We start from the raw sequence: 27,940 nt of genomic DNA, 5'->3' as shown, positions 1-27,940 counted from the left end.
AACTTTGGTAAAGCTTGTCAGTATTTACTTTTGTCTTATTCAAATACAGTCAAAGTCTATCAATTGCCATCACCCTCTTCACAAGAGGAAAGTGCACGTTTTTTTTCCTAAAGAAAATTATATGTAAGGTGGGACTTAATGATCCAAGAAAATTCTGAATTAAATGTTTATATTTTTTCAAAAGATTACTATCTTTCTGATAGAATGAAAGCTATATAGAGTTCTTGTCCTGTGTGTACTTTATCATATGCATATATATATAAATATATATGTCTCTGTTCATGTATCTGTGTGTGTGTATATACACATCCACACACTTTCAATATGAGAGAGGAACCTGTTTTTCTCCCCTTTTTATGGGGAGACTCCCACATTCCTCCCTGTCTTGTACCCTGTGCAGTATAAGCTCTAGTGATGAAGCCAAACAAAAAGATAAAGTTCACCATAGTATATTAGTTTATGTAGCAAAGTCATCTTCAAGCAAGTAAAATAAATCTCTGTATTCCAAACTTCTTTTCCATTTCTCATGAAGAAAAGGAAGGAAAAGGAGAGAGGGGAGGGAGTGGGGTTATGGCAGTAGCATTGAGCCAGTGGCACGTGGCGGTGTGCATGTGCGACCGAGCGAGCGCAGGTCCGCACACACACAGGCGCACAGGAGCAGGGCTTTGGTTGACAAATGCAGATTGTCCAGAGAAGGTGGATGCATAAGTAAGGAAGACTCTACAGTGATGCAATTGTATCTTTTATACTTGCACGGAGTGAGAAAAAAAATTCAATTGGGAAAAAAAGAAAAAAAAAAAGAAGCAAAGACCTCTTTTTAGGTCCCTCATCAGTGAGAGCATACTCAGTATGCTAGAGAATTTATCTGAAACCTTTTAAATCAAGGCCTCTTTATTACAAAAATAAAAACGAACAAACAAAAAAGTATGAGAGACGACAAGATGCTGAAGCGTCACTCCAATTGTCCCTTCAGAGAACAATTGCATCCCAGTTATCATTCATTCTCTTCTCTCATTTCTACGATGTCTGTCATTTCCTCCGTGTGAGGCATGTCGGTCATTGCAGAGTCTTCACCTTCTGCAGCTGTCTCATTCTCATTCCTCTTCTTTTTCTAGATTGAAACAAGCATCCAGAAACCTATCAGTAAGTTGTGCATGAACACACTCCCACCAGTTTTGGACATTGGGAGAAGTGAGGTGAGGATATGGTTTAGAGTATGTTATTAAAAACTAGAATATTTTTGTTATATTTGTGGCTTGCCACTAATAACTTGGTTTAATTTAGGAGATTTCCATAGCCTTTCTGGGGCTCAGATTTCTCCTTTCTAACATAAATGCAATCAGGCACTTCTTAAGCTAAGCAACATCCAAAACAGGCTTCAGCATGACTGGAGGGAAGAGAGCATCTGGAATATTTTACACCACAGACTTATTATCAAGAAAAAAGAGGAAGGAAAAAAAATGTGAGAATAAAAGCTTCTCTAGGGAGGGAGGTGAGGTGGCAACCTAATTTCTTAAAGGTCAAACTTCAGGAATTTTACAAGATGTGAGCATGATGGCCTTTCTTAGTGTTGCTGGTCCACTGTGATCCCTTGCCTCACCAAGGCCAAGAAATATCAGAGTATTTTTGGCCAGCAGGAGCAGGTCATTCAAGAGTCCTATGATTCATCCAGGAAGTCCTGGATTAGTAAAGCTAAGAAGAGTTCAGCTCCCTACAAAACAAGTTGAAGCATCTGTTCCTTATTACCCATTTCTCAGCAGGCTGACTAGTTTTACTGAAAACAATTGTACAGCTGACAAAATATCCCCCACAGGTATTATTGATTCAACTGAGATGGGTGTATCAGAGTGCCAAAATTTCAGAGGTATCTACACAGCATTTGATCTGCAGCTCTCCCACTGCAGCTGAGAATAACCTGGTGTTTAGAGCTACTGGTTGGCTCTGCCACCATTACACTGAATAAAGAATAAATTAGGTTGGCACAGTTGTTACTCCTACTACCTGCACTCACCACTGAGAAAAACTACACACAATGTTCTTGGCCAGAAAGACTCTGTGAGCTACTATGGTAACAAACTAGCAATGAGGATGTTGTGAAACCACAGGTCAAGACAAGCCATTTCAGTGTCCAAAAGTTTTACTCTGGTTCTCAAGGCAAACATGACAAATTAATAATGACAGAGATTATGGTGCTTCTATTGTCTTATGAACCTTGTACACTTTGATCTCTTGCCATGGCCTGCACTGTCAACACATATCAAAACTGATTTTAGGTTGTTCCAATATGAGGCTTTTAGATATTCCATCTTCTGTAGTTCTTTCTCTTTTTTTTCTTTTTTTTCCCCCCCAAAAATAGAATTGGTGGGTATTTCCACAGGGCACTTAGTAAGAAGTATAATTTAAAAAAAAAGTCACTGCTTAGATCATATTTTCTGTTCCCATCCACAGGGTCCTTCTGTACTACAGAACAATGTACACACCTTGCTGGTTCTGCTTGGAGTTGGACCTAGTACCCTACACTGTGCCTTGAACACATAACTGAAAGGTACATACATGCAGGTACTGCAATGTACCCAGTCACCCAGCCAATATTTATCCTGTGTTTGCCTTAATTTAGTGGAATCTTCATCAGCATCCATGTATCAGTACTACTTCACACATGTAGGATCGTAGTGTTTAAAATAAGTAAAAATGCACCTGTTTAATTATTTATAAGTTCTTACTGCCAACTGCTGCAGGAATATGTCTTGTTTAAAGCCACTCCTCTAGTGTTCAGCAGAAGATTGAAAAAAAGTACAAGTGCTTATGGTTTTATCCAGAAATAAAAGTATTTTCTGGTATTATATAGAAATAAAAGTATATATACAGAGATATATGTATTACATAGTGTATACATACAGATATAAATGTATACACTATGTAACACTACAAAAGGGGTTCCTTGGGAGGGAACTCCTTGTAACTTCGAGGTTTCTTTCAACCCAAACCATTCTATCACTCTGTGATTCTATTATTCTATATACATATAGATAAACATATTGTAAGCTTGGATGGGTAGCTCCTATGCCCACATAAAGTTGCTGCATTGTACTGCAGCAGCAAAATACAGCACAAAACTGCTGTAAGATAGTAAGGACAGGATATCCATGATACATGTGTTTTGAGAAGGAACAGGCTCTCTGACTGCAGACCAGCATGGCCCATGGCCTAGACGCCCATCAGCAGCTGGAGGGAACCTTTTGGTTTTATTTCAAACCAAAGACTTTCCAAGATACACACTCCTGAGACTTAACAAGGAGACAAACTGAAGTGAGGATTCTGGGGAGTTACATTGCTAAAGTGTAACTTAATCTGAACTAAAATCCACTATATTCATCACCTGCTTTCACCAGATCTCACAGAGGCAAATTCTTACCTGTTTCCTATAGACATAACAGGCCGCTATTGCAACCATGGTGGATTCTCCTACAAAACCAGCGAGAAGGGATCCTACTCCAAGAGTGGCTCCATGAACTCTGTTGGAGGCATAGAAAGAAAGCAGTCATTGTTGTGTGAGAATGCATGATTCGTGGTTACATTTTCACTGGCATATATAATCAATCTGCTGATAGAAATATTTTCTTGAAAGACACAATACACTGTCTAAGAGAATAACTGGTATTTTAAAGGACTCGTTCATTTTTAATGGCTACACTGCTTACTAAAAGAAGCCAAATTAATCAAATTATGGACTAAGAATTTAAAGTCTTGCACAGAGTGCTGTAGAATAGATTATTAAACTTATAAACAAGATATTTTTCCATTAGATTTCTTAACAGTGTGTTTAATACTATGGAAATAAATTCCCCTTAGGACACGCTTTTGCCTCTTTGACATTTATGTATTTTTTCCAAAGGGACATCACTACTGTGCCTGTCTAGAGCAGTCACGCTTGTAAATTTGTAAATGTTTCTTTTCCAGATAGTGACACTGTTTAGGCTTTGTATCATGGTTAGTATTTGGAGAAAATGTTCTGAGCTATGCAAATTCAGCTATCAAGTGACAGGGAAGAGGAATGAAGTGGAAAGCAAACCCATGGGTTCTGTGAGGAATAATGATTTACCCTAAGTAAGGCAGCACGATGAGACTGGTGATGAGGACAATAATCCGCAGCACTGAGCTGGGTGCCAACACAAATGTCTTCTTCAGAGTCATCAGCCAACCAGTCAAGTGTGCTCTGACAGTCACTGTTCATAAAAAAGGGAGAAAAAAAGGCATAAGAGTAAAAAAAAAAAAAAAAAATCAGTCACATCATATGTAACTTTTCCATGCAGAGAACTGTTTGTAAATAACCACTGTGAAACGTACTGCTGGTAACTTTGCATCCTACTAGAAAGGAAGTAGATCTTATGTTCAAATTCCTTTAATATACTGATTTGGGAAAATGAGGAAACAAAAAAAAAAAAAATTATGGACAGCTCTTGCTCCTAAGAGCTGCTCTCTTAAAACCAATTTATTAGACGGTCCATTCTGTTTTCTTTATTAAAAAAACCCCAAACTATTCTCTTCCTTAAAGAGAAATCCTACCATGGAAAATTCTCCATCTGGCTCCTGTGTGGCACATGGTGTAACAGTAAAGTACTAAAAAAGGTATCTCCATGTACCTATTTTTGTATTTGTAGTTTACCTTTATTATGAAACTGTCTTGTCATATAAGCAGAAAATATTGAAGTATGTTGCATTAATTATAGAGCTAGAAATTTGAAACATTTTGGTTATTGCTGTCCAGCTTGTCTTGCTCTTTGATAGAAGTATTAACTTTTATTACATAATGCTTATGCTCTGAAAGACCCACCGAGATTACAGAATTTTTATTTTCCTTTTATTTTTTTTTTTTTACCTGGAAGTGGAAAAAAGGAGAAGATACGCAAAGGAACAACACACAGCTCTGCGAAAGCGAAGTCTACTCCAATTATGTCAACTAAAATCTTCTCTGACACGTTTGGGGTCCAAAACATCACAAAACAGAGCTAGAAAGAACAAATTTTTAAAAATGTTTATATTTCAGAAAGGAAGCACAAGAAAAGGTAGGGCCTCCTGGAATAAAATATTTGTTAACTGATGAGTAGATAACTCTAATAATGGTAAATAGACATACTATACATTTATATTTAGCTTGCATCCAAATACACAGGTACATAAGGGAGATACCTTAACTTCAGAAGCAATTACTACTCTCAATTTTCCTCACATACCAAGTGTGATGCATAAAGAAAGAATATTTATGTACGTTTCTGCAAGTGGTTGTACTTGAATGGTGTGCTGTTACACAGACAGTAAAACCCCAGATTTTTACAGCACTTGTACTGGTTAAAACACTTATACACCTTAACAGGGTATTAAATTTTTTAGTAACTAAAGATTTGAAGTCCTCCAAGACCCAGAGATCTGACCTGAATCTAAAACTAGGGGTTTAAACTTGCTGCTAGAAAGAGTACTGTTGGTATGCAGTGAGTCCGATAGCAAGGCAAAGCACAGTCCTGCAGACATGGTGCTCTCAGGCTACAAATCCACTGAGTCTTGATATTTTCATTAAAAGTGTGCTGTTTAGTCCATACAGGAAAGGAAGATTTCCATGAAAAACCCATGACAATTGGTACAGTGGTAGTACATGCTGTTTAATTTTTTGGTCAGTCCTGAGGCTTCCATCTGAGCTGAAGGGGCTGTTGGCAGCTGCAGGTCAGGATTCAGTTCAAGGCACTCACTGAAGAGCAGTCCTGACAATCCTTACAGGACTTTCCCTATAAGAAAGCATACCTTCAAGTAGAACTACTCTGTTATTTAATTTGATTTTGTGATTTTAAAAATGGCTTCTTATTGTTATTCTTGTAACAATATTCTTGTAACAATTATTCCTGTTATTCTAATATTGTTATTTATTGTAAAGTGAATATTAAGGAAGTGAGCTGACTGAACGGTGCAAAACTGGGGACTTTAAATGCTCTAGCACTCCTCTTGTCAGGTTACAAATCTGTGTACCCTGTAAATTATGCACATTGGCTCTACAATCTGTAAGACTCTATAAACACTCTGTTATAATTTAGCCTACCATCTAATATTGTAGCAGCTAGCTCTTTCTTTTTATCCAGCTGTCACACCCCTATATGTTCAGATGGCTTTTCAAACTAGTCTTTGAAGTCCTACCACCTCTAAGACAGTTGGGATCTCACTCTTATTCTTTGGTAGGGTGTCAGATATTGTCCTTTCTGTTCAACCTCCAAGCACCCAGATGCCAGAAGCTTCCCAAGGCCTGGGAGAGGTCCCATGTTCTGACCTTCTGTGTGGTGAACAAAACATTTCACATTCCTGGAGAAAGGTCCATCTTCAGTCTTTTTCTCTACTTCTTAGGGTAGGACCTACTATTCATTTGTTACAATTGCATTTTTACTTGACTAATTTGATGCTGCCTTGTGGTGTATCTCCACCTCCTCTACAGAGAACATTAAGTGGAGGAAGGTAAGAGCAGGAGACAAAAGAAGTGAGCACTTCTTGTGCAATCTACTTGTACAGGGTACGACTGAAGCAGAGGGGACAATCTAGACCAGAGGGGGTTGTGTGGTTGAGAATTCAGTTATTAAAAAGTAACTGTACAGCAACAGAGTGAATTCTTTAATTGCTGGAGACACCCTTTGGTAGACTGCAGTCATTTGTACTCTCACTGCAAATGACCCATATAGCAGTCATATAGGGAATATTTTGTCAAATCTTTCTTCAAAGTCCAAGAAATAAAGTAAGATACAAAGATGCCCACTATTCATTTATAGTTTGCTATTTTTATGAAAGCAAGGCCGTTTAGACTGCTAATGCTGCACAATGCCATTTAGTGTCCTAATGAGCAGTATAGTTGCTGCTGCCAGATTCCATACATATATGCTAACAGCAGAGCCTGCCCACTGCCAGCAAAAGGCAAACAGAGCAGTCTTTCCCTCTTCAACAGCCACTCGAAAAAGTGTTGAACATGATTAGACAGTCAAGCAAATGAGCGACCAAAGGCACTGTACTCAATTCTGCTCTCTAAAGGTTTCCTTCTGGCAACAGAAGGAAATAAGAACAGAGTTGATCTCCACCCAGCTCCCACTGGAGTGAGGTCAGTTTGCCAGTCAGGGATAATGACTTACACCCAGGTGGGATGCGGTCACTTCTCCTCAGCTGCTGCAAACTGCAGTCTTCCCCACCCCCTATCAGCAGATAAATGCTGGTAAATGGCTTCAAAGAGCACTTCTACAGCAGCTGGTGGGTAAAGGCTGCCAAGCTCAAGAATAAGCTATTCGAGGAGGTGAGGCACGGCAGCAGAAGGCCCTTCTATTTCTGTCTCAGCCTCCTTCCATCTTTTTTGGTTGCAATACTGGTAACTGGATTCATTTTGCTAAGAGAGCCATCATCTTATGAGATGATATTCTGAATGCCCACCGGGAACAAAGTCTTAGGAAAATAAATTAATGCTTTCCATCATTCAAGCCCTCTGCAATTTTAATCCTAGAGTGATTGCAACTTTGCTATTTCGAAGGCAAAATATAGAGAAAAAAATCCAGGCTCTACTTCAGGCAAAGAATAATACCAAACATGCAAAGCAGAAAAGGTATTTCGGCTGCTGATTTTGTTACGGATGGCATATTTTGAAAATAGGATGAGGTCAGCTTTTTTGTGATTCTGAGGGGTCTTTAGGATGTTTGTCATTACCTTGGTAAAAGGTGATGTCTGACAGAAGACTAAAGAAGATGCAAAGATGTTTCCAGGAAAACATGGCACAGATTAAAATTAGAGATTGGCTCTACCAGAATAAGCAGTGCTAACTTCCAGCAACTCAGATCAGGAAAGATTTTAGGAAGTAGATTTACCAATAAATGTTTCCTATCTTTCTCCTAATTTAGCACAGTTTTCTCCCTTCACTTGCATTTCTATGCATGTCTGCAAGGTTAAAAATAGAATAAATGGCTTGGTTAGAGTTACAGCTATACCTTCATTTAACCTAATCAAGAGATGAAGACTAAACAGTGAAAGCTTCTGCAGAGGCAAGCAATGTGCATGCAGAGTGGCACTGCAGCTTCAGGCTGCAATTACAGCTGTTGAGTGTTGGACCTGGCAACTCTGCTGAGGCCAAAGCATTTCAGTGTTCTGGGAGTAAGGATTTTTCCTGTAGAATTCTAGCAACAGAGCTTGATTTTCTGCTGCCTTATGGTATGAGTGCAGCAAGATAGTAAAGGATAGTTTTGATATAGCCTTTGATAATTTAACTGGAACTTCAACTGACCAGTGATGAGTACTTTAAAAATGCAGGAAGAAATGAAGGTGTAAACAGCAGAGTGGAATGCTACAGAGAATAAGCAGTTCTGCATAAATATAGTAGTATGTATTATCAATTGTAGTATCAGCAACAGTAACCTAAGCATTTCTGGAGATGTTTTAGTAATTTCAATTGATCTGAAGGGTTTTGGTATTGTGCCTTTCATTGTTCTACACTAGTAAAATTTGAAAAACTTTACTAAATATGTCAACAACTCACAGCACCATAAGAAAACTAGTGCAGCTGTATTAGCTCAGATCAAAGCTCCAGCTAGATTAGTACTGTCTCCTGGCTAAAGGTCACTGGGAGTTGCCAAAGGGAAGGGCATAAAAAGCAGGGCAAGTGTAGTGTAAGAGATACCTTTCCCAGTCTGCAGGGGAGTTAAGGCTTCAGGAGTTCAGCAATCCTGGTGCACCTTCATCCCATGCAGGTTATGTTCTGTTATCTAATATTAGTGATTTTTTTTTTTCAATAGAGTTGTGCATTAAAAGTAAGTAAAAAACGCTCTCACTTGTGGCTTAGACACCCTCCTCAAAGAGGTGTGCCTATTTTGATGTGGAACCTGGCTATTTTCACCTAACAAATTCAGTGTCTAAGCATATTCAAAAGTTAAAATTAAAAACTTCTGCTGTCACCAAGCCTGAGAGAATGCACCAAATATTTTCTTTTTTTTTTTTCAAAAGGCAAGTACAGAACTGCTAGTGTTCAGTTCAATTTCTCTTTATTCTCTTAAGTACAATTATAGCATTTGACTTTCACAAATGATTGTGATGAAAGATTGTTCATGAGATTTTGTTTCAAAGGCTGTATGTGTGAGTCTGAATGCTTCTAGTTCTTGAAAAATAACAGTCTTTTCATAGGCCTTGCATCTCCTGGAAGCTATTTCCATTTATTCTGGTTGCTGACAGGGATTACTAAACCTCAGAGACCCACTACATAATGCATTATAATACATTATGCTAACAAAGGCTATTGCCATGTGTATAGTAATCTGCAGGGTGCCAGACTGATTTGCTCTTCGGCACTTGTAGAAAACTGCCTGTCTTTTGAGACATTCATTGATAAATATAAAGCACAAAATATTATTCCAGTGAGCTATGAACAACAGCACAGCTTTTCTAGACTTCGTGCAGTCTTCATTAAGAAGAAACACTGGTATATGACAGAGACATGCTACGGCTCTGTGTTCCTCAGAAAGAAATTGGGGAATCCAAAACGTTTGTTTTTAAAAATAGATTATACATATGCCAATCTGGAATGAGTCTGGAATAATAGATTTTATTGTGCAAAGTGGTTAACCTGGTAAAGGTTATTCTGTGATGAAATGCAGCTCCTATTTTTCTCCTGCAAAAAACCTCTCAGCAGAAGTTTCATATCATTTATTGAACCTGATACATTGGCAGAAGGTATGGCTGTCCAAGTGAAGTGTTTTACCCTAAGATATTGTTCTATGTATGTATCGAGGATTGTACCTTAATTTAACCCATGCCTTGTTCATTTCCTATTACCATTTATGCTACTTGGTGCCCAGTGAGGGTAGAGGAAACCTACTTTGAAAATCATTACACATCTCAGCTTTGAATTGCACCTCGGGTCTTTGGGTAGTGTCAACTAAGCATCTAACTTTTATTACTACAAAGAATATATATATCACATGATTTAGCCTTTTGAACTGTGCAATAAACAAATCAAAAAGTAGCCTGAGTCTTATGTGGGTGGATCTCCTGATTTGCCAAACATGGCAAATGTCTGTCTCCATGGTCTCCCTCTCTCTGACATAAACAGAACTTCCATAATTCTGTCTCCTTTCAGAGCTTGCATCACACAAGATGAGCAGATTTCCCAGCTATATTTTTGACATCAAGGTAATATCTTGTTCTAACTAGTATCCATGTCAAATACTGGATTTCTCTCCACTCTTCAATAATCTATTTTGTAAGATGTTGGGAAAAAAAGTTGTTTAATTTTTTTAGTGCTTTTTTATGGCTATTTCAAATCCATATTTCCATTGACCTTCAAAATTTAGTTCTCTAAATGACTACACAGTACTGGAGCTTTTCACTCAAAATCTTACTCTAGTATGTTATTGTTAAAAGAAACTGCATTTCTGTATTTTTATGAAGAATAAAAGTAACGACAGCTTGTAACTATTAACTGCTTATTCGTACTGAGACAACAGAAAAGTTAAAAGTTCAGAATCCCATTGAGGTGTGCTTCCGTATTGAATAGAGGTGTGGCACAGAATACAAAGTCCGAATATATCCTGAAGCTACCATGTACCTCTCAGGTAGCTGAAAAATGCAGAAAGAATTTAGCAGGGTTCTTATGAAGGAAGGTGGTGCAGCTACTCATTGATTTACACAAAGAAGGGCTCTTATGTTTCATCGTGGGCCAAAAAATTGTAAATTCTAGGTTTTATCATAAAGGCATTTATTCCCTGTTGATAGGAAATTATAGCTAATTTATCATGAAAATAATCAAGTAAAAAACTTATTGTCTTTAAAAACTTAAGTGCTTTGTTTTTTTTTGTTTTTTGTTTTTTTCCTGTTAGGTTGTTTGTTATTTTCAATTCTTTTTTTTTTTTAAAGCACAGTTCTATAAACAGTCATGAAGTTCTTTGGAATCTGTGGAGGAATTACTGGGTTTCATCCAACACTAGAGGCCAGCATCACTGCCTTGCTACAGAATCTTGATGTATATCATAACGTGGTCCTTCCCAGAATAAGCCTGCAGACTCATGCTGTCCTTTCTGTATTTCATGTCAGAGAGCAGTCTTTGCAGAGCAACACCTGCAATTTTGGCAGTTTTGAGGAATTTTTGATACGCAGCAAACAACCTAAATTCATCGTCCTGAACTGTTTGAGACTCTGAGGCGTTAAGTCGTAGATCACAGAATATTCTGAATTGTAAGGGACCCACAAGGATTATCAAGTCCCACTCTTAAGTGGAGGGCCCACACAGGGATTGACCCCACAGCCTTAGTGTTATCAGCACCATGCTCTGATCAACTGAGCAAATCTCAGGGTCAAGGTTGCTGCAGTCTGATGCTCTGTTGAGACAAATTATGATGTGTGTTCATGCGCCCTGTAAATCAGAAGAGGTTGGGAATTGGCTCCTTTTCTTGTGTGGGAAATGTAAAGTTTTGAGGAATAGACTGTCCTAAGTCCCAGGGAACTTGTTCTGACTTCACAGCAGACACTGCTTTGTGCAAAGGCTGGACCTGATAAACTCCTGAGGCCTTTCCAACCTGAACACTTGTGGGATCCCATGAAACAAAATCCCTGGATATGTGAGCAGTAAAAATGTCAGACCGCAGTCACATTTGAAACTGATTTATGATAATGCTGATGACTTGAATCACAAGGACATTCTCTTACAATGATGCTCCCTCAGGCACATGCAAGTCAGTATAGATTTCTGTGAACTTAGTGTTCTGTGCAGGGGATGTAAAGCTGGAATTAGTCTTCACAAAATTTTTCAAGTAGCGGGGGAACCAGAGCCTACTTGTAAGAACACCCCCTAACTTTATATCTCCTCCTGAAATAATTGGTTTATACATATCGAAATCTCCCCCCACCTCTCCCAGCTTTCCAGAGTGATAAAGCACTGGGTTCTTTAGAAATAAAGGCATGTCCAGCAGCTGCACAATTCTCTGATGCCCTGATCACATTAACACAATGCCACATCTGCTTTCTCCTCAGCTGCTGATGAAAGTACTTAGGTGGCATTTTCCAGGCTGGGTTGGGTCACTACATTGTTTAAGGTAGTCATTATATCTTCCCAATGAATTATGCGGCTTAATTTTTTTTTATAGAAAGATCATTTTACTTCACTTCTAAAAAGATGCAATAAACCAAAGATGGCAGAATATTTGGTCTCTTTTTGTAAACTGTCCATCTTCCAACTTGGTAACTTCCTTCTGTCCCAAGTTTTCTGTGCCTCTTGCTGCTCTTCCTACTGTGAACATGGAGTTTGAGCAGAAGCATTGTTGCAGGGACAATTTTTGATGCTTTCTTTTCTGCCTGCTCCAGCCACTCATGCAGAACAGACCCTTTGTGTGAAACCTGAACAGTCATGAAGAAGACATTAATCTCCACATCACTGGAGCAAACAAAAACCTTTTGTTCCAGGACAAAGGCTCAATGCAGTACCATGGATAGGACAAGGCCCTCGTGAGGATTTTATAAAGTCTGCCTCTGGTGGTCCAGCATCTTCCTGTGCAGGCAGGAATGCTTCCATTCATGTCTGAAATAATTTTTATTGAAATGGGAACTAAACCTGACCTTGAAAAGGTGAAGAACTTCTTGAGGAACTATCTGCCAATATGCCATTTTCCAATTGCTATTTTTTGTGGCAGTAGCCTGAATAGTAAAAAAAACAATCTTGAGGTTAAGAGATAGGCAAAATCAAAGCAGTCAAAACAAATTGCTCCACTGGATGACTGGTATTACTCTAAAAGCTGTCCTTGACCTTCATATGGTCTACAACAGTAAAGTCAAAATAAAATGGATTTTGTCTTAAAAGTTAATGCTGCTTTTTAAAGTATGGATATTCTAGATAAGACTTGTGAGATCTTTTTAATACAATAAGGCTGTAATGAGACCACTGGTGAAGTAAGATTTGAGAGAGTTGGGGAAGTTTGGAGAGTTGTCTGTGTTTTTTACGTTCTTTCTTTGTATACTCACAAGAGATACGCTGTCACTGAGGGAATTTCAAATACTGGCATGGCCAGCAGCTGGGGTTGTGTCCTCTGAGAAGGAACAGATTCTTGTTGTGAACTTTATTCCTGTGGATTTTACTGTCTCTCAGTCCAAATTTGCCATGATTTTAGTAAAGCCAGGATGTAACTTTTGATAATAAAGCAATGAAGAGATGCAAAACAAAGACAGCCAATAAAAGATGGGAAAAAAAATCTAAGTGGCCTCTGTAATGGCTTCAACTTCTGACACTGAATGTCACAGGTAGATATGGTGGCAGCAAAATATGGTTCCTGTATACCTTTCACAGAATCACACAATATTCTTAGTTGGTGATGTTCTTAGTTGCAAGGGGCCCACAAGGATCACTGAGTCCAGCTCTTAAGTGAATGACCCATACAGGGACAGAACCCACAACCTTGGCATTATTAGCACTCTGATCAACTGAGGTAATTTTCTTTAATTTATCTTTAAGCTCAGGAGGAAGAACTACAGAGAAGGCTAAATAAAGCTACACAGGACTTGAGTTCTGATGAAAATACGGTTTATACTGTTTCTTAAAGCCAGCTGCTAGCCATGACTAAACTATTCTTTGTTATAAATAGGTACTGCTGAAAGTAAGCAACAAGTACCAGGAATGGAGATACAATGCAGTAGTTACTCTGAGCAAGAAGGTCTTCAGGGGTAATTGTTTATTCTCACAAGCAGAAAAGGAGATATTCAGGAAAATTTCCAGTTCAGGAGAGCTGTAAGCATGACCTTGGACAGGAGGATCAACTACTGCTTTAACCTGGATGAACTGGACAGTATAGTATAAAGTCTGACTGCTCTAAACAAGGTGGAAGGGGAATAAGGATTGGCAGTATTAATCTGCAATTTGATATTGTGGGATGCATTGAAAAAATCAATTATTATTAAAACACCCAAAGTTCTGCAGACAGACTTAACTTCAACACACCCCATCCCCCCCCCCCCCCCCAAAAAAAATCCTATAACCTTGGTCAACCTTAAAAAGCAGCAAAGGCTCACCCTAATTAATGCAGTAACACAAGCCACTTTAAGAAAGCTGGCTCTTACGTAACCTTCCATTTATAACTTCTAGTGCAGTGGTTGCTACCTGACCCTCTGCAACTACGACACCGCAAAACATAGTCCCAGGCATGTTTGTTAAAACACGAGCATTTCACACACTGAAAAGCATTACTGCCATCAGAAACTTTCTGCTCCAGAATTAAAATTTGTGATTTCTACAGAGTAACCTCGTTTATGCAATGTTTTAGTTTGAGCACACGAACACTGATAAATCCAGATTTCCTGGTTCACACAAAAGAAATCATCATGATCCTGTTTACCATGGTGTGGCACAGCTGTTTTTTCTAGCAAGGCAGAAATGCTACAGTAGCCAAATCCTCAAGACAGAACAGATTCATGAGGTTTCTAACTGGACACCATATTGCATTCCCCATTTGCAAGGAGGATGTTCAGTATCTGAAATGCCAAGGAATTTAAATGCACAGCTTGTCTTCTTCAGACCATGATGTTATTCCCTAGATCATGAATCAAAAATTTATGGAAAAAAGGGAGGCTTTGTGAACTTCAGTTCATTTATACCTACTTGTTCAGCTGCTCTTCTGTACCATCAATACAAAAAGACCATATCTTTGGCTCTCTCTTTAGTATTAAATATGCTCATATTTCACCACACACCCTGCCAGTACTGCCTCTTTTCTGAATTCAGACTTTGGTTCTTGTGGGCCATCTTCAGAATGCCTGCTGTCATTTCCATAAGAGTTGAGATGGTGAAGCGTGGGGGTTTCAGCATTGCATGCAGGTTAGATGAAAAGCACAGAGAAGAAGGCCTAAATTAAGGATCTCAGAAATCCCCACTTTGTTCAGATTTCAGCCTGTGAACTAAGAACCAGTATTGGCAGCCTGGAATGTTTATAGCTACCAAAGCTATCCAAGTTGCAATTACTCGGTGATTTTTTTCTGGTAACAACCCTCTCAATACACTGAGGAATTACATGGCATCAGCCACAAGGAAACATTAACAGTTTTTTTTTTTTTTTTCTTGTGCTCTTTTTCAGCATCTGGATCACTTGAAAGCATGGGGGTGAGGCAGCAGGTACTTGGCTAAAGGACTTTTGAGAGTATAAGAGGAACAATGGAGTAAAAGCTTCAACAGTTTCTTGCATGGGTCAGAATTGCAAATCACTTTGCTCCTCTCCAGGCTGATTCTTACAAAACTTAATCAAATGAGGACACACAATCCTTCTCACCTGTTTGCTCAAAGGCATGAAGGTAAGGTGAAATTTATGTATTTCTATACTTTCTTGCTACCTGAAAGTCTAATACTGATTTCACAGTAGTAGTGGTAACTGACCCTATTTTCTTTGGAAAGGAGAAAAACATTATCTATGTTTTTGTGAAAACATGTTCACATGTACTGCTTGTGGCAAACCCTATTTTAAAACACTCCTTTGCATACCCTCTGGCTTCAGTGTAGCTGCATAAGGCATCTAAAAATTAATCTTGAGTCAGGCCCTGAATGCAATTTTCTGTCTCTTGGCCTTTCGGGTATTTAATCTCCAAAGTTCTAAAGAAAGCAGAGCGCGTGATACTTCTCTATCTACTGCAGCTCAGGAAGTGCATTCATGGTGGCTAAATGCCATGGGACTCCTGGGACCCAGTGAGAGCTGTACACTGCAGGGATCTGTCATGCAGTTATTTCATGCTGTGGCCACTCCTACCTTCAAAAGATTTCAGTGAAATGGCAACATGTTCCTTGGCATTTTTCAACATGCAAAACTAATTCATGTTATCCTGAGTGGAAACTAAGGATAGGCCTAGCAAGGCCAGCAGTCAGGCTTGCTGCAGAGATGCAATGAATTCTTTAACTTTTCTCCTTTAACTTCTTCCTTTAACTTCTGTCAAGAGTTGCTTTATGTCTCATTAATTAGCAGACAGCATGGTTGAAAACATCAAATACATCACTCTAATGCATGTAAGAGCTTCACACAGGATAGTTTATTAGGTGGAAAATGAACTTACTTGTAAGTGCAGAAAGAGATATGAAATTGTATATTTATTACACTACAGAATGAATATTTGAGAGCAAATGGACCTATGAAAACTGTACAGTCTTTGGTGTCCCTCATGGAAAAATCAGCTGCCAGACGTAAGGCTGGGAAATATGATTTGCTGAGCTCAACTGGAAATTAAACAACTATTGAGTACAGAGTGTTTGCACAACATCAGGGAATAAGTCAATAAGGGAATGCTATTGCAATAATGCACTGAGTTGGTATGAATATTGTGTCTTTATTCATTCTGACTCCAATATTATCTGCCAGTACTACACTTCACTGGCTGGTGGAGCCTTACTGATCAACTGGACAGGAAAGTCAGCAGCCTGTACCCACTTGGCAGTTCCTAGTCTGGCATAACCAAATCCAAAGCAGAGAGCTAAAACTCTGGCATTCCAAGTTGTCTTTTAAACAAACAAGGCTTTTCAGCCTGGATGAAACACAGCTGCTACTTTCCCACATTGTTTTACTCTTGCTCTGACAGAATCAAGCAGGAAGCAGCAACTACTGAGTCTTGTCTTCTGTGCTTCTCTTTTTTTGTGTAGGGAATTTTCCCCGTTAGGCTGGCTCCCTTGTTCTTTATCAGGGTTTTCTTATCTCCTAGGTGCTTGATGATTAACTACAGAACATAACCAAACAGACAATGACTGAGAATTAAGAAAATGATGGGATGGTTTGCAGTAAACTGCCATCAAATGGAACAAAGATTTTCCTCCTCCCCTCTTCAGGCAGAAACTGATCCCATCACAGGGATCCAGCATGAGAAATGCTGTGACTCTGAACCTCACCCTGCTGTTTTCAGATGGAGACGGGGTCTCTTAAATCTTGCAAGTCTACGGTTCCCTGCATCTGTCCCTCTTTTTTGCCCGTGGTTGGGGGGAAAATAAAAGTTACACAAGCAAACGTATTAAATGCTGCAGCTTAAACCTTCTGATGGTTATAATATAAAACCCAACACTCAGAATGATACTGAATATGATTACATGCTTATCAAATACATACATTATACATTAATCTATGAGATGAATATAACTGCCAAGTGATGGTAGTTTATGCTGCTGTGCTACAAGGTATAATCACTGGGGAGCTGACAAAATGTCTGTGTGCTACTCTTCCTAAGGGACTGATAACTGCCAGCAAATGAAAGAAACAACACTTGCCAGTAGTAACTCCTCAAACTACAGATGCTCATCAGCAGGAGTCCATAGAAATCACTATATTTTAGTCCTCTGTCAAAAGGACAAGTTATGAATCTAAGAAGTATACTCTATTTACAAAAAAAAAAACAAGGTAGCTTTCTATTTATAGAATCCAAGTGATTTCCTAATAAAAAAATAGAAAATATTTTTGCTAGTATTAGAAACATTTTAAAGTTATCATTAGACTCCTCAGTTATGAGCAACACAATTGAGTAGTCAATAAACCAACCCTGACTGTAAAGTAGGTGACATTTTGACATGTATTGATACACACACACTCAACTCTCAGGATTAAGAATATAAGCCAATAAACTGACCAGCTGTCTGCTCCTAAGTACATTACATTTAAACTTTCACTGAGATTTAAATCTAATGCAGGTGACCTGGAATTTTAATTTGGTTACCACAACACAATGCACATTAATCTGTTCATCTTAAGTGCCTGAATCTTCACTTTCATTGAGTCTTCATGGTGATGTTCTTTTTTTTTTTAATGATTTAAAGTTTTCACTAGTATGTTTGTAACAAATAAATAGGAAATTTATGAATCTTGCACAAATCACACACACACATAAGTGAAAATGTCAATATTTTCTCTCCACTCCATCTTTTAAAATTTTGGAACAGAAAGGAATGAAAAATCACAGGGCAAAATTGAATATCTGGATTTTGTTTCTTAGGCGGTGTTTACTAATTAAATATAAAACAGCATTCTATACAATTAGCTTCTCCCCTTAATCAGTCTGTTTATTCATCAAAACTGCTGCCTTCCCCAGTTGTCCATAACCATGTGTTCATAAAAAAAAAGCAAAGAAGCATTGACATTCCTTTTAAATAGCTGGAAAGAGCTTTGAGCTGTTTCTAATAGCACATATGTTAAAACTTAGAGGTAACTGCAGCTCTCCTGCTGTACATTAGCTCGGTGACAGATGGATGAACATGGTGTGGTGCACACAGCACGTCACCTTGGCGCCTTGAGCCTGTCTTATTGGGAAGGGAAAACCTGTTGTGATACACAGAACACTAGAGAATATCAAGATAACTGGCCACGTGTCTTGCTGACACTTCAGCTAATGTGAACCATGCAGCAAGAAGAGCTGGTGTTTGGAACCGTGTCCCAAAACCACTGTGGCCTGTCCCAGCTGAGGCTGCTGGAAGACAGAGCAGAACCAAATTGCACAGTTCTCAAACTACTGCTGTAGGAACTGATTGCTCCTTCCCCGCTATAAATGAACAAATAAGTACAGGCTATTCAGGGTCATGTCCAGTGACAGGAGCTTTCACAGTGCAATCTGAGAAGCTGCTTTCTCTGACCAGCATCCTGGATGTTCCTCAAGCCATGATCTGGTGCCAGCCAGCCAAGCTACCCCAGCAGCAGCTACTTAAAGGAGGGTGCTCAGACCTCACCTTAACTAAGACACCACTTGCCTTCCAGCACGATTCTGAGATGTGAATGCTACTATTGCCAGTCCCCTGAGCAAGCTGGCTGTCCCACTTTCCCTGCACAATCGATGGCTGCCTCTCAGCTCAGGGCACATGTCCTCAGCAGCTGGCCAGGGTTTGCACACAGACACAGACGAGGCTGTGGTGGCTGCAGCAAAGCAGCCCGAGCCCTCACCAAGGAGGCCTCTCTTACTTTTACGCAGCAGCGCTGATATATGATGTGAAACCAGCCTGCAAAGCCTTGCAGTTCAGAGGCAGATGACCAAACACTAATCACGTGGATTAGTGCCAGCAGCTAACATTAACCAGGGAGAAGGATCTGAACTGACTGCAACTTCTGTGTCATCACAGAAGACTTAAAAAAAGAGCTCAGCTGGGAAATGGAAAGAAAATTGGGGAAAAAAAAAAAGAAAAAGAGAGAGAGAGAAAGGTAATTTGGCAGTATCTGTGCCCCATCACAGGCTGCCTTGGAAAAATCCCTGAATTTTGCACTTTGGTATCCAAGCTCAGAGACACTATTCCAAGAGAACCCCTTGCTAAAGCACAGCCTGTTTGCTATTATTCCTCCTGCGTAGGAGAGGGTTCCTCTGAATAGCCTGTGCCTCAGAGAGCCTGCCCCTCTATGCACAGCTCATATGTGAGGGAGTGCTCTCCCATGACAGAGCAAACCTTTGCTGCAGTGGAGAAATGCAGTAAATTAACACCCAGACAAATTATTTTGGGATTTCTGCAGTGTACTGAGGCTGACACATCCCACAACCAAAGGGATATGGACTACAGATGTACCACTTTTCTCTTGACTCTCTGTCTTCCCTTAGTTTGCAGCTGCTCAGCAACCTCAGAGCTGATCTCCAGGGCCATCTAAACAGGTCTGGCACTGAACCAAATTATTTAGCTCTTAACAGCCTGATCTGCAATGGCAGCAGCATTGGCATTTGGAGCAGTATCTCTACTTACATATGGAAAGAAGCATCTTTCCTGAAGTGCCTAATGGCAGTGAAGTAACAGATAATGGCAAACAGCATTATGGACACCCTTTAAACTGCATGTAAATTACCAAGCATTACTTACTTTTTAAAATTAGAATAGTTCTTTATTTGTATGGAGGAAATTCTATGGCTGAGTCCCTTCCCTCTGCTAATACAAATTTTACATTTGGTTGCACAGTCACAAAACATGGCTTTGGAAGGAATCCCCACTTACGACAAAAGCCAAATCAAGGTGACTAATAACAACAGCTGTCTTACTTATCAGGAGTTTAATGGCTTCCACTTACAGCCTTTATATAAAACATATTGTCTAAACATATTTTACTGAGCAATATAACTGATTCCCATTTTTTGAAGAAGCATCTTTAGTTTCCACCTGATGCTTCAAAGCCATGAGGCAGTATTTACAATCAGACTTCACAGAACACATGTGCATGCTGCACAGTTGGCCTGGAAAGGCTCAGGTGTAGCCTTTCAGATTCCATGAAGATTTAAGCAAACCATGAAGTTATGTTTCTTAACAAAACTATGCCTTTTTTTCTTACTGTGACCTAATACTGTCGCTGCCAACAACAGTGAAAAGGTGTTTGTGTTGCAGTAGTAGGATTGCAGTACATGTGCAGGCATGACTGGTCTGTGGAAGGAGATAGGATATTTTTCTCCCAGTTCCATTGAAATAGTAGGTCTTTGATAACTGAAAGTTTCCCAAGGTTTTATATTGGGAAGGTACTTCCATGCATGGCTGCCGCTTGTACTTAAAGCTTCACTGTTATTTTTTTGAGTGGTTAATGGACTTTCTTTACCTATACATCTTCTGGAATTCTATAGACCATCCACTGGAAAATGCATTGACATGACATATCTAAGTACTGGATTTGTTTTGTCTTCTCAGCCTGGGAGCCTTTCCCTCTGACCTGAAAGAACAAGATGTTACCAATGGTGATGCCACTAGTCTGATTGCCATTTGTTGAAGTAGAGCCCCTGAATCACCATCACAGCCATCACCAATGGCCACAGTAGCTCATCTGGCAACAACAGAGGCAAATTTGAAGTCTAGTTCCTTAGAGCCTGTGGCACACATTAACAAGAGTCATCCCAACATCTGCTGAGATTGTGTGCTGAAGCATTTGCAGGCTTGTACCTTTGAATCCAACTGAATCTTCAGAGCTTATGTCTATTTATCTGCTCTGTCTGTTGACAAGCAATCCTAAGAATCTGTCACTAGCAGGCAACAACAGAAACAGGACAGGAAAAGCTATGGACCTCGAAAGTGCTTCTGGAATTTCAGTGCAGGCAAATCTCTCATGATGATCTCATGGAAGAACTGCCCTTGAAAGTAAAATGGAGAACTTTTGGATACAAAATCCTAGAAAGTCACAAAACAAAAGCCTATTGAGGTGATTAAAAGTACTCTGCAGAAGATAGTGATGGTAATGTGAAAAGCTCATAATCTGTCAAAACCAGAGTAACCTGATAAATACCATGGGGGATTAAGAATACAGTCAGTTCAGAGAAAACTGAGATTGAAATAGTATTCTCAGAACAATTAACAACAAGGAAAGCTTTCCCCTTTGTAGGTCTGTAACAACTCTGACAGACTTTGAGGGAGGCTCCAACTGTAGAGAACATAACTCTGGTCTAGAACAGGACCCAAAAGAAAACCTCAAGGAGTGTGATGGTAGGTAACATGAGACCTAGGTTCTCATGGAAAGTCTCCAGACAATGGCCAATTCAGTGGAGGCGTATGTCTCTCTGTTTCATGCTGTAGGAAATACAAGTTAGAGCACGAGCTGTTGCTGTCTAAACCACATGAAAAGAGATCAAGCTTAAGGAAATGAAAAGACAGAGGAGATGTCACATTGGTTCATGCAATTCTGTCTTTGATGGTGGCCAGTTGTAGCTGTTTAGGGAAAAAGTATAGGAAACAAAGAGCAGAAGAAATGTAATTCAGATATGGATGGATTGAACTGCTTCAGTTTCAACTGTGAAATAACACAAAGTTCTGTATCCCACATTCTCAGGTTGTGGCAAGGGGTTGGGGATGGTTACAAACATTTCTGGCTTGTGTGCTGTAACATTTCCTTTGACATATATTAGTTTCTCTTCATGCATAAGCCATTTGCAATGCGGAAATAAAGGTTCTACACTAAAATGAAAGGGAGAGAGAAATTCTGTCATCATTCCCATACTCAACAGTAAATTTGTGAATGCAGGGAGAAGAGAGTTCCAAAACAGCCAGCTACCCCATGGAAAGTATGCAATGATGAGGGTAAACAGCAAACATGTCTGGGGTATGAGTCAATGCAATTGTAGGACTTTGAGCATTGTATCCCAAAACAATTGCCACATTTCCCAAGAACTTTTCTAGCGTGATGAAGGAATTCTTCTATGAAAAACCTATTTTCTAGATTCTCCTTTTCTTTTGTCCTTCTAGTGCAGGTACTGTGTAGAGACAATGTCCTGGCCCCAAGCACTAATATAAATCCATGTTTTATGGAAACAAGACGTTGGATTTACCCTGGTCATTTGCTCCATTATTTGCTGTGATCCCCACAAGCTGAAGGAGTTTTCTTCCACAACTGCCTGTTTGTTGCTAAGAAGACTGCAGAAAGAGGGTTCTTTGGGAAAATGCACTATATTTATGTATGCAAATTGGTAATTTTGTAACATGGCAGGCTCAGCAAAATTTCTCCCTGAACGTCATCCCCACACTACGCTTCCCAGCATGGACGCAGATTTAGATCCTTTAGTCAGTGTCCGCACCATCTCCAAGATTGCCCTTTTTAGTCAATTTTGAGAACAAGCAGAACAAATGTGCATCAAAGTACCCCCACATGAAAACCCAGTGCCAGGAGAGGCAGCAGGGCACAGCTACTACAGGGTCAACCCATGCTGCCCTCCTCACCATTCACAGTAAATGGAAGATGCTCGGGGACAGGCTGCCATCCCACTGCAGGTGACACAAATGCTTTCTTTTGTTTTCCTGACACACTGGTTACCTGAAGTTCTGTTCATTTAAAAAAGAAACAAAAAGAGATGAAAACAGAAGGTCTCTGATATCTGTTTTGCACAGGAGGCTGTTTTGAAATGAGAAGTATTGAAAATAAAATGGAGTACCTCCAGCCTTCTAGATATCTAGCCTGAACTAATGACAGCTGATTTTCTTGTTATTCCAGTACTATGATCAGACTCCCTTCTCCAGATAAAAGCAACAGACAAGACAAGACAAGACAAGACAACTCACCTTTCTTGAACTGCTAGTGCTTTTAGCATTAGGTAGAGGAGACAATTTTCTGGTTGAGATGAAAACCACTGAGTTGAACAAAAGTTTCTTACCGTTAAGGACAATGCCATGCAAACAAAGGTGAACTTCTTGATATGTGTTGCTGTGACGGTGCTGTTGGTGTTCACCAGTTTATTGCTGGGGTTATTCTAGGGCAAGAGAAAGAGATAGCGAGCATTAGCCTGGCTCCAGACTACTGGGAGCTGCTGGCACCAGGGTCATGTGCTGGACCTGGCTGTCTGTGCCTGTCCCTGTCTGATTTGGCTTGTTTGCTTTATAACCTAGAGCTTTCTGAGTACTTTGTACCACTACAGAACATTTTCCGCTTAAACTGACAGCAACTGCTGCTGTGGTCACTGAGGGCTGAGTAATCTTCCTACTTTTCCAAGGAGTAAGTCTTATTTAATAAATTTGACTTTGAAAAAGGTTGGTAGCTCCTTCTAAGAAAACATATATGATTTTTTAAACCATAGTCTGACATTTGTAACATGCTTCTGCAGGAAAAACAGGATTTTATTCCCTTTTACCACAAATTAGTACCAAATCACCAATGCAAGTATCTTTACTGATCCAATTAGACAAGCAGGTAATATAAACAAAGCTCCTGGAACAGCTGGCTCCATTAATACAGTGTAATGAACAGAACATAATTAGGACTATTAGATGTTCCACCTTGAACATGGTCTCTGTAGTCACATGGCAGCAAAGTTTTATTTAAAAACAACAGAAGCCTTCTTCCAAATGTCTAATATAGCAAATGAAACCAAAGATTTAAAATTGCCCTTGGGGAACACATAAAACCAAACTAAATGGTGTGTGAAAGGAGAGGATGGGATATCAAAGCAGGGCACCATTAGGAGCCTTTAAACAAGAGGCTGTTTAGGTCATCTATTGCATTTACACTGGGACTGTCTGAGCTACACAAGTTTGTGCAGCTGCTGATAAAACCTGCACCATGAGATGTACATTTATACACTCTTGATTCAACTTGGGTAGAACAGGGGTACCTGTCACAGAGTCAGCCTCCTTTGCTCGAGTTACTCATAGGAGAAATAGAACTATTGCAGACACATCTTGGGAGTGGAGCACTGTGAAGAATACATCATTCCACACACATTCAGGTGCTTGATGGAATTTTGCAGTTTAAGGCTTTTGTTCTGATCAGTGCAGCAATTGCACCTAGATGGCCCCATGCTCCTGCCTAAATACCTGCTTGGAAGTTTGGGTGTTTGAAGATGTAGGCAACCCAGACTCTAAGCAGGAAGCCACTCCATCTGACCTTTTGGGGAACAGGTTATGAAAACTCTCTGTAAACGTTTGTTTTTTTGTTTTTTTGGTTTTTTTTATGCATCTATTAATATCAATTGTGTTTCTGAATACTTTGCTACTGCTAGTTTTTACAGATGTGAGGATAAGCCTTGCTTACATCACTCACCAGTGTTTAAATGAACTTTTTGCTGCATGGTTCAACTTTCTAACAAGGCTAAAATAAAAAAGATAAAATAAAGTGCACCCAAACCAAGCCATCCAAAAGGGATGCTAAAACCTTCCTCATTAGTTCCTACCCCACTGCTGCTATCCCTCCCCTTGCCATGCTTTGTACTTTGCTCCAACTTTTCACCACATACTCTTTGTTTGTAACTTTAACACACTGTAACAAAACACTATGGAGCAAAAAGAATTCCCATCTAGTCATCATATAAATAGCATTCACAAATCTCACAGCTGGTGTTGCTCTGATTCAGGTGGCAGGGTCCATTAAGAGCAATGGCATTATCACTGTATAAAACAGCACACAGAGCACAGAACTAGCATATGCCTGCTCTCTTCCAAAATGACAGTGTTAGCCCTTAACCTGAATGTAACTGCTAGGCCATGAGGTTGCTTTGGACACAAAGTCTCATAGAAGACTGAAGTAGGACCCTGCACCTCTCTTACAAATGTGAAGAGAGATAATGATTTTCCTGTGAAGACAAGAATCTGACTTCTCCAGTAGAACCACTGAAGAGGAGCATCTCAAATCCCATGTCAGGGTGCTTCTGATGGCCATCAGCATTGCCAGCTTCCTGAGTAACTGACAAAAGAAAATGGGAACTTGCCTGCAAACACATTGTTTTGGGTTCTGAAAATTACAATGGACACCTTACAGGGTCCAGAAATAACGAAGTGTTTCTATTTGGACTCTACTGAGAAAGACTTAGATTAAGGAAACAAAGCTTTTGAAAGGCACAGTGACACAAGGTGATGCACAACCAAGGGAAAAGCAATTCTCACAGCAATCTTAAAAAACCCACTGTGGGTTTCAGGTTTGGTATTTATTATCTGAAAAGTACAGCAAAGGCATTTACACACATGGTTGCCTTGATGATACCCTTTATACTGCTGCTACCTAATTTTGTACATTTCATTACAAATTGCTCTTCAAACATGGAACTAAAATATTCTCATTAGTACTTTTCCAGCAGTTATATAAACTGTAGCCATCTGTGCCTTGCCCTAGCATTTTCTTCCTCACATTGTCCCACAAGAGCCCTCTGAGAAGCCTTTTTACTGAAATAAACAAATGGAGAAATCATGGTCTAATCCTGTCATCACTGCAGTTCTCAGCATATCTTTCACCAGCTAAATGAGACCTGAATTTGGGAGCCTTAATTGCTGTTACTATTGCTTGGCAATAGTGCATTTGACTGTGGCTTGCATCAAATGAGGTTAGCAGCTCCTGAGTTTCCTGTCCCAAACTATTTTTATCTTGCAGTTCACTGGGTTTGCATCTGCAGTTCCTTTTCAGCAGCATGGCCTCTGAGAATGCTTACATGTGGCATTTTATCTGACAGGTCAATTTAGTTGTACACAGGCAGGTTGGGAGGTTATGACTGATTTGACTTTGTGTAGGTTTTAAATTCTCCTTGGAAATATGGTGGGTGATATTTAACAGTGCTTGCTCCAGTTTCCAGGGAAAACAAACTTTTTTTTTCATGAGTATTTGGAACCAGAAAGTTCAGTTACTAATTGGTGAATAAAGAGAAGGAGAGGATCTGGCATTTGAATTTCAGAGTCAGAGGACAGGACTGTTCCTTGCATAACATATGCACTAGTGAGTACCAGTTATAAATCAGAGCAAAAAAGGAGACTAAACAAAATTAATTTTTGCTCTGTGCTCAGTTCCAGGAGCAGTCCGTGCATTCTTACATAATAACATGATTTACCAACAAAAATGTTCATAGCCTTGGTCAGCTAAGTCAGTATTACTAAAACAATGTCTGTTACCTGTGTTGGTGTCAGTCTATGAAATACCCTTTGCTATATATTAACACAAGCAAATGAACCCAAACCCACTTGAGAGATACCATAAAATCCGGAGCAGAGATGTGAGCTTGCTCATTCAGTGATGACATTTTGTGAGAAATCACTTAATCACCTAAGTAGCTACCTCATAGTGAGGACTTTTTTAATCTTTAAAAATACAACACCTATCTATTCAAAAGGCAGCTTAATACCTTTTAACACAGAGCTAAGGTTAAAATCATAAATCAGACAACAGCTTGAAGCCACAAAAGCCAATTAATTTTAACTAGATTTTAAGAAAACCTATCAGTGGAACAACAAACAGAGAGAACTAGGAGGGCCACACATGAAAAGTCTCACAAGAGGTATTTATGACAGCCCTAACAGGGACACTCACCTTGTCAAAAGCAGGGTATACAGCTCTGATCTCTGTCAGCCAGCCATAGGGCATGTGTCCCACAGGATACGTAGCTGTCAAAATTGCCACTGCCTACAAAAAGAGACAGAGAAACATGAACTTCAAATCTTCAAACACAACAGTTAAACTAACATAAGGTGCTACTGCCCACCAGTATCACCACACTGACTTCAACGCAACGTGAAGCCAGACAAGGGACTGGAAGCTTTTTGTTCCAGGAAGACCATAAAAATGGCCTGGCATTTTAAGCTTATGAAATTTTTGTGCCATGAAGTTGCCTAAGTCAGCTTTGCCATTTCACCATCACTCTGATACTCTGAGATAATAGTTAACTTGAGCTGAGGTGCACCCCTTACTTTACCAACACTTTCCTCCCATATTGCTCCTGAGTTGTTTTACTTACAGATACCTGAACAGCAGAATGCCTTGCTGCTTGCAGTAATTTTGGATCATACCACATAATTTCAATGTATATACATTATACTTGGTTATTCATAAATAAAACAGCTGCAAGTAAGACAGATGGACTATAAATCAATGGACCTCAGTGACTGACTCAGTTTGGACATCAGTCTGACTTCTTGGGGGCAGAAGGCATTTATGAGACAAAAAAATCCACCTCTCCCCGCTCATCAATGAGCACCAGACAAAAATAATTCCAGATGAACATTTCTATGGGAAGAAACAATTCACTGCCTGAAGTTTTAAGACTAGGCCCTTTTACACTCTCACAAGTATAGCCCAAGAGGTTTATCAAAGAGATAAGCTCTCTCACACATTAATTGAGAGTGCTTGGGTGCCTTTTGTCTGCAGGTTCAGGTCTGTTACAAGCCACATATTTTTGATTCATTTTAAATCCAGCAATGGTAGTGTTAAGAAAGACCTTTTTTAACTACGGCTGTTTCTGTTTTACTCCCAAACTTTCAAAATATGTTTTCTTGATTATCTGAGCCCATTTTCCCTTTATAAATGTAACTACTGTCTTTGCTTGGTTAAAAGATCTATAAAAACATGGGACCACGTAGAAAGCTAATTTGTTCCCTGTGCAGATTAAAAAGAGTGGAATGTAGTGATATCCACAGAGAGGAAGAGATCCTCACTGCTAATAGATCCTTCACTGCCAATAATAGCTTTAATAATGTTTAATGTGCCTCTAAAAAGTAATTGGTTCAAATAAAACGAATTGGAATTTTAAGATAGTACCCTTTATAATTGCA

General features: G+C 39.5%; 1 protein-coding gene across 1 annotated transcript in view; it reads right to left on the bottom strand.

Annotated features, from left to right (window-relative positions):
- Positions 1 to 425: 425 nt before the first annotated feature.
- ANKH (ANKH inorganic pyrophosphate transport regulator) overlaps positions 426 to 27,940 on the bottom strand; it is a 97,825-nt gene continuing 70,310 nt past the window's right edge. The window contains exons 7-12 of the mRNA XM_062499649.1: positions 26,703 to 26,795; positions 23,074 to 23,169; positions 4,880 to 5,009; positions 4,103 to 4,226; positions 3,416 to 3,515; positions 426 to 1,111 (exon numbers count right to left, since the gene is read on the bottom strand). Coding sequence (XP_062355633.1) covers positions 995 to 1,111; positions 3,416 to 3,515; positions 4,103 to 4,226; positions 4,880 to 5,009; positions 23,074 to 23,169; positions 26,703 to 26,795 — 660 coding nt within the window. The 3' untranslated portion in view covers positions 426 to 994. The remainder of the gene's footprint in view (positions 1,112 to 3,415; positions 3,516 to 4,102; positions 4,227 to 4,879; positions 5,010 to 23,073; positions 23,170 to 26,702; positions 26,796 to 27,940) is intronic.

Source organism: Cinclus cinclus, chromosome 1 (genome assembly GCF_963662255.1).
Source record: "Cinclus cinclus chromosome 1, bCinCin1.1, whole genome shotgun sequence".
NCBI classification, from domain to species: Eukaryota; Metazoa; Chordata; class Aves; order Passeriformes; family Cinclidae; genus Cinclus; species Cinclus cinclus.
Note: the sequence above shows the minus strand (reverse complement) of the source record. Positions and strands in the feature narration are given on the sequence as shown.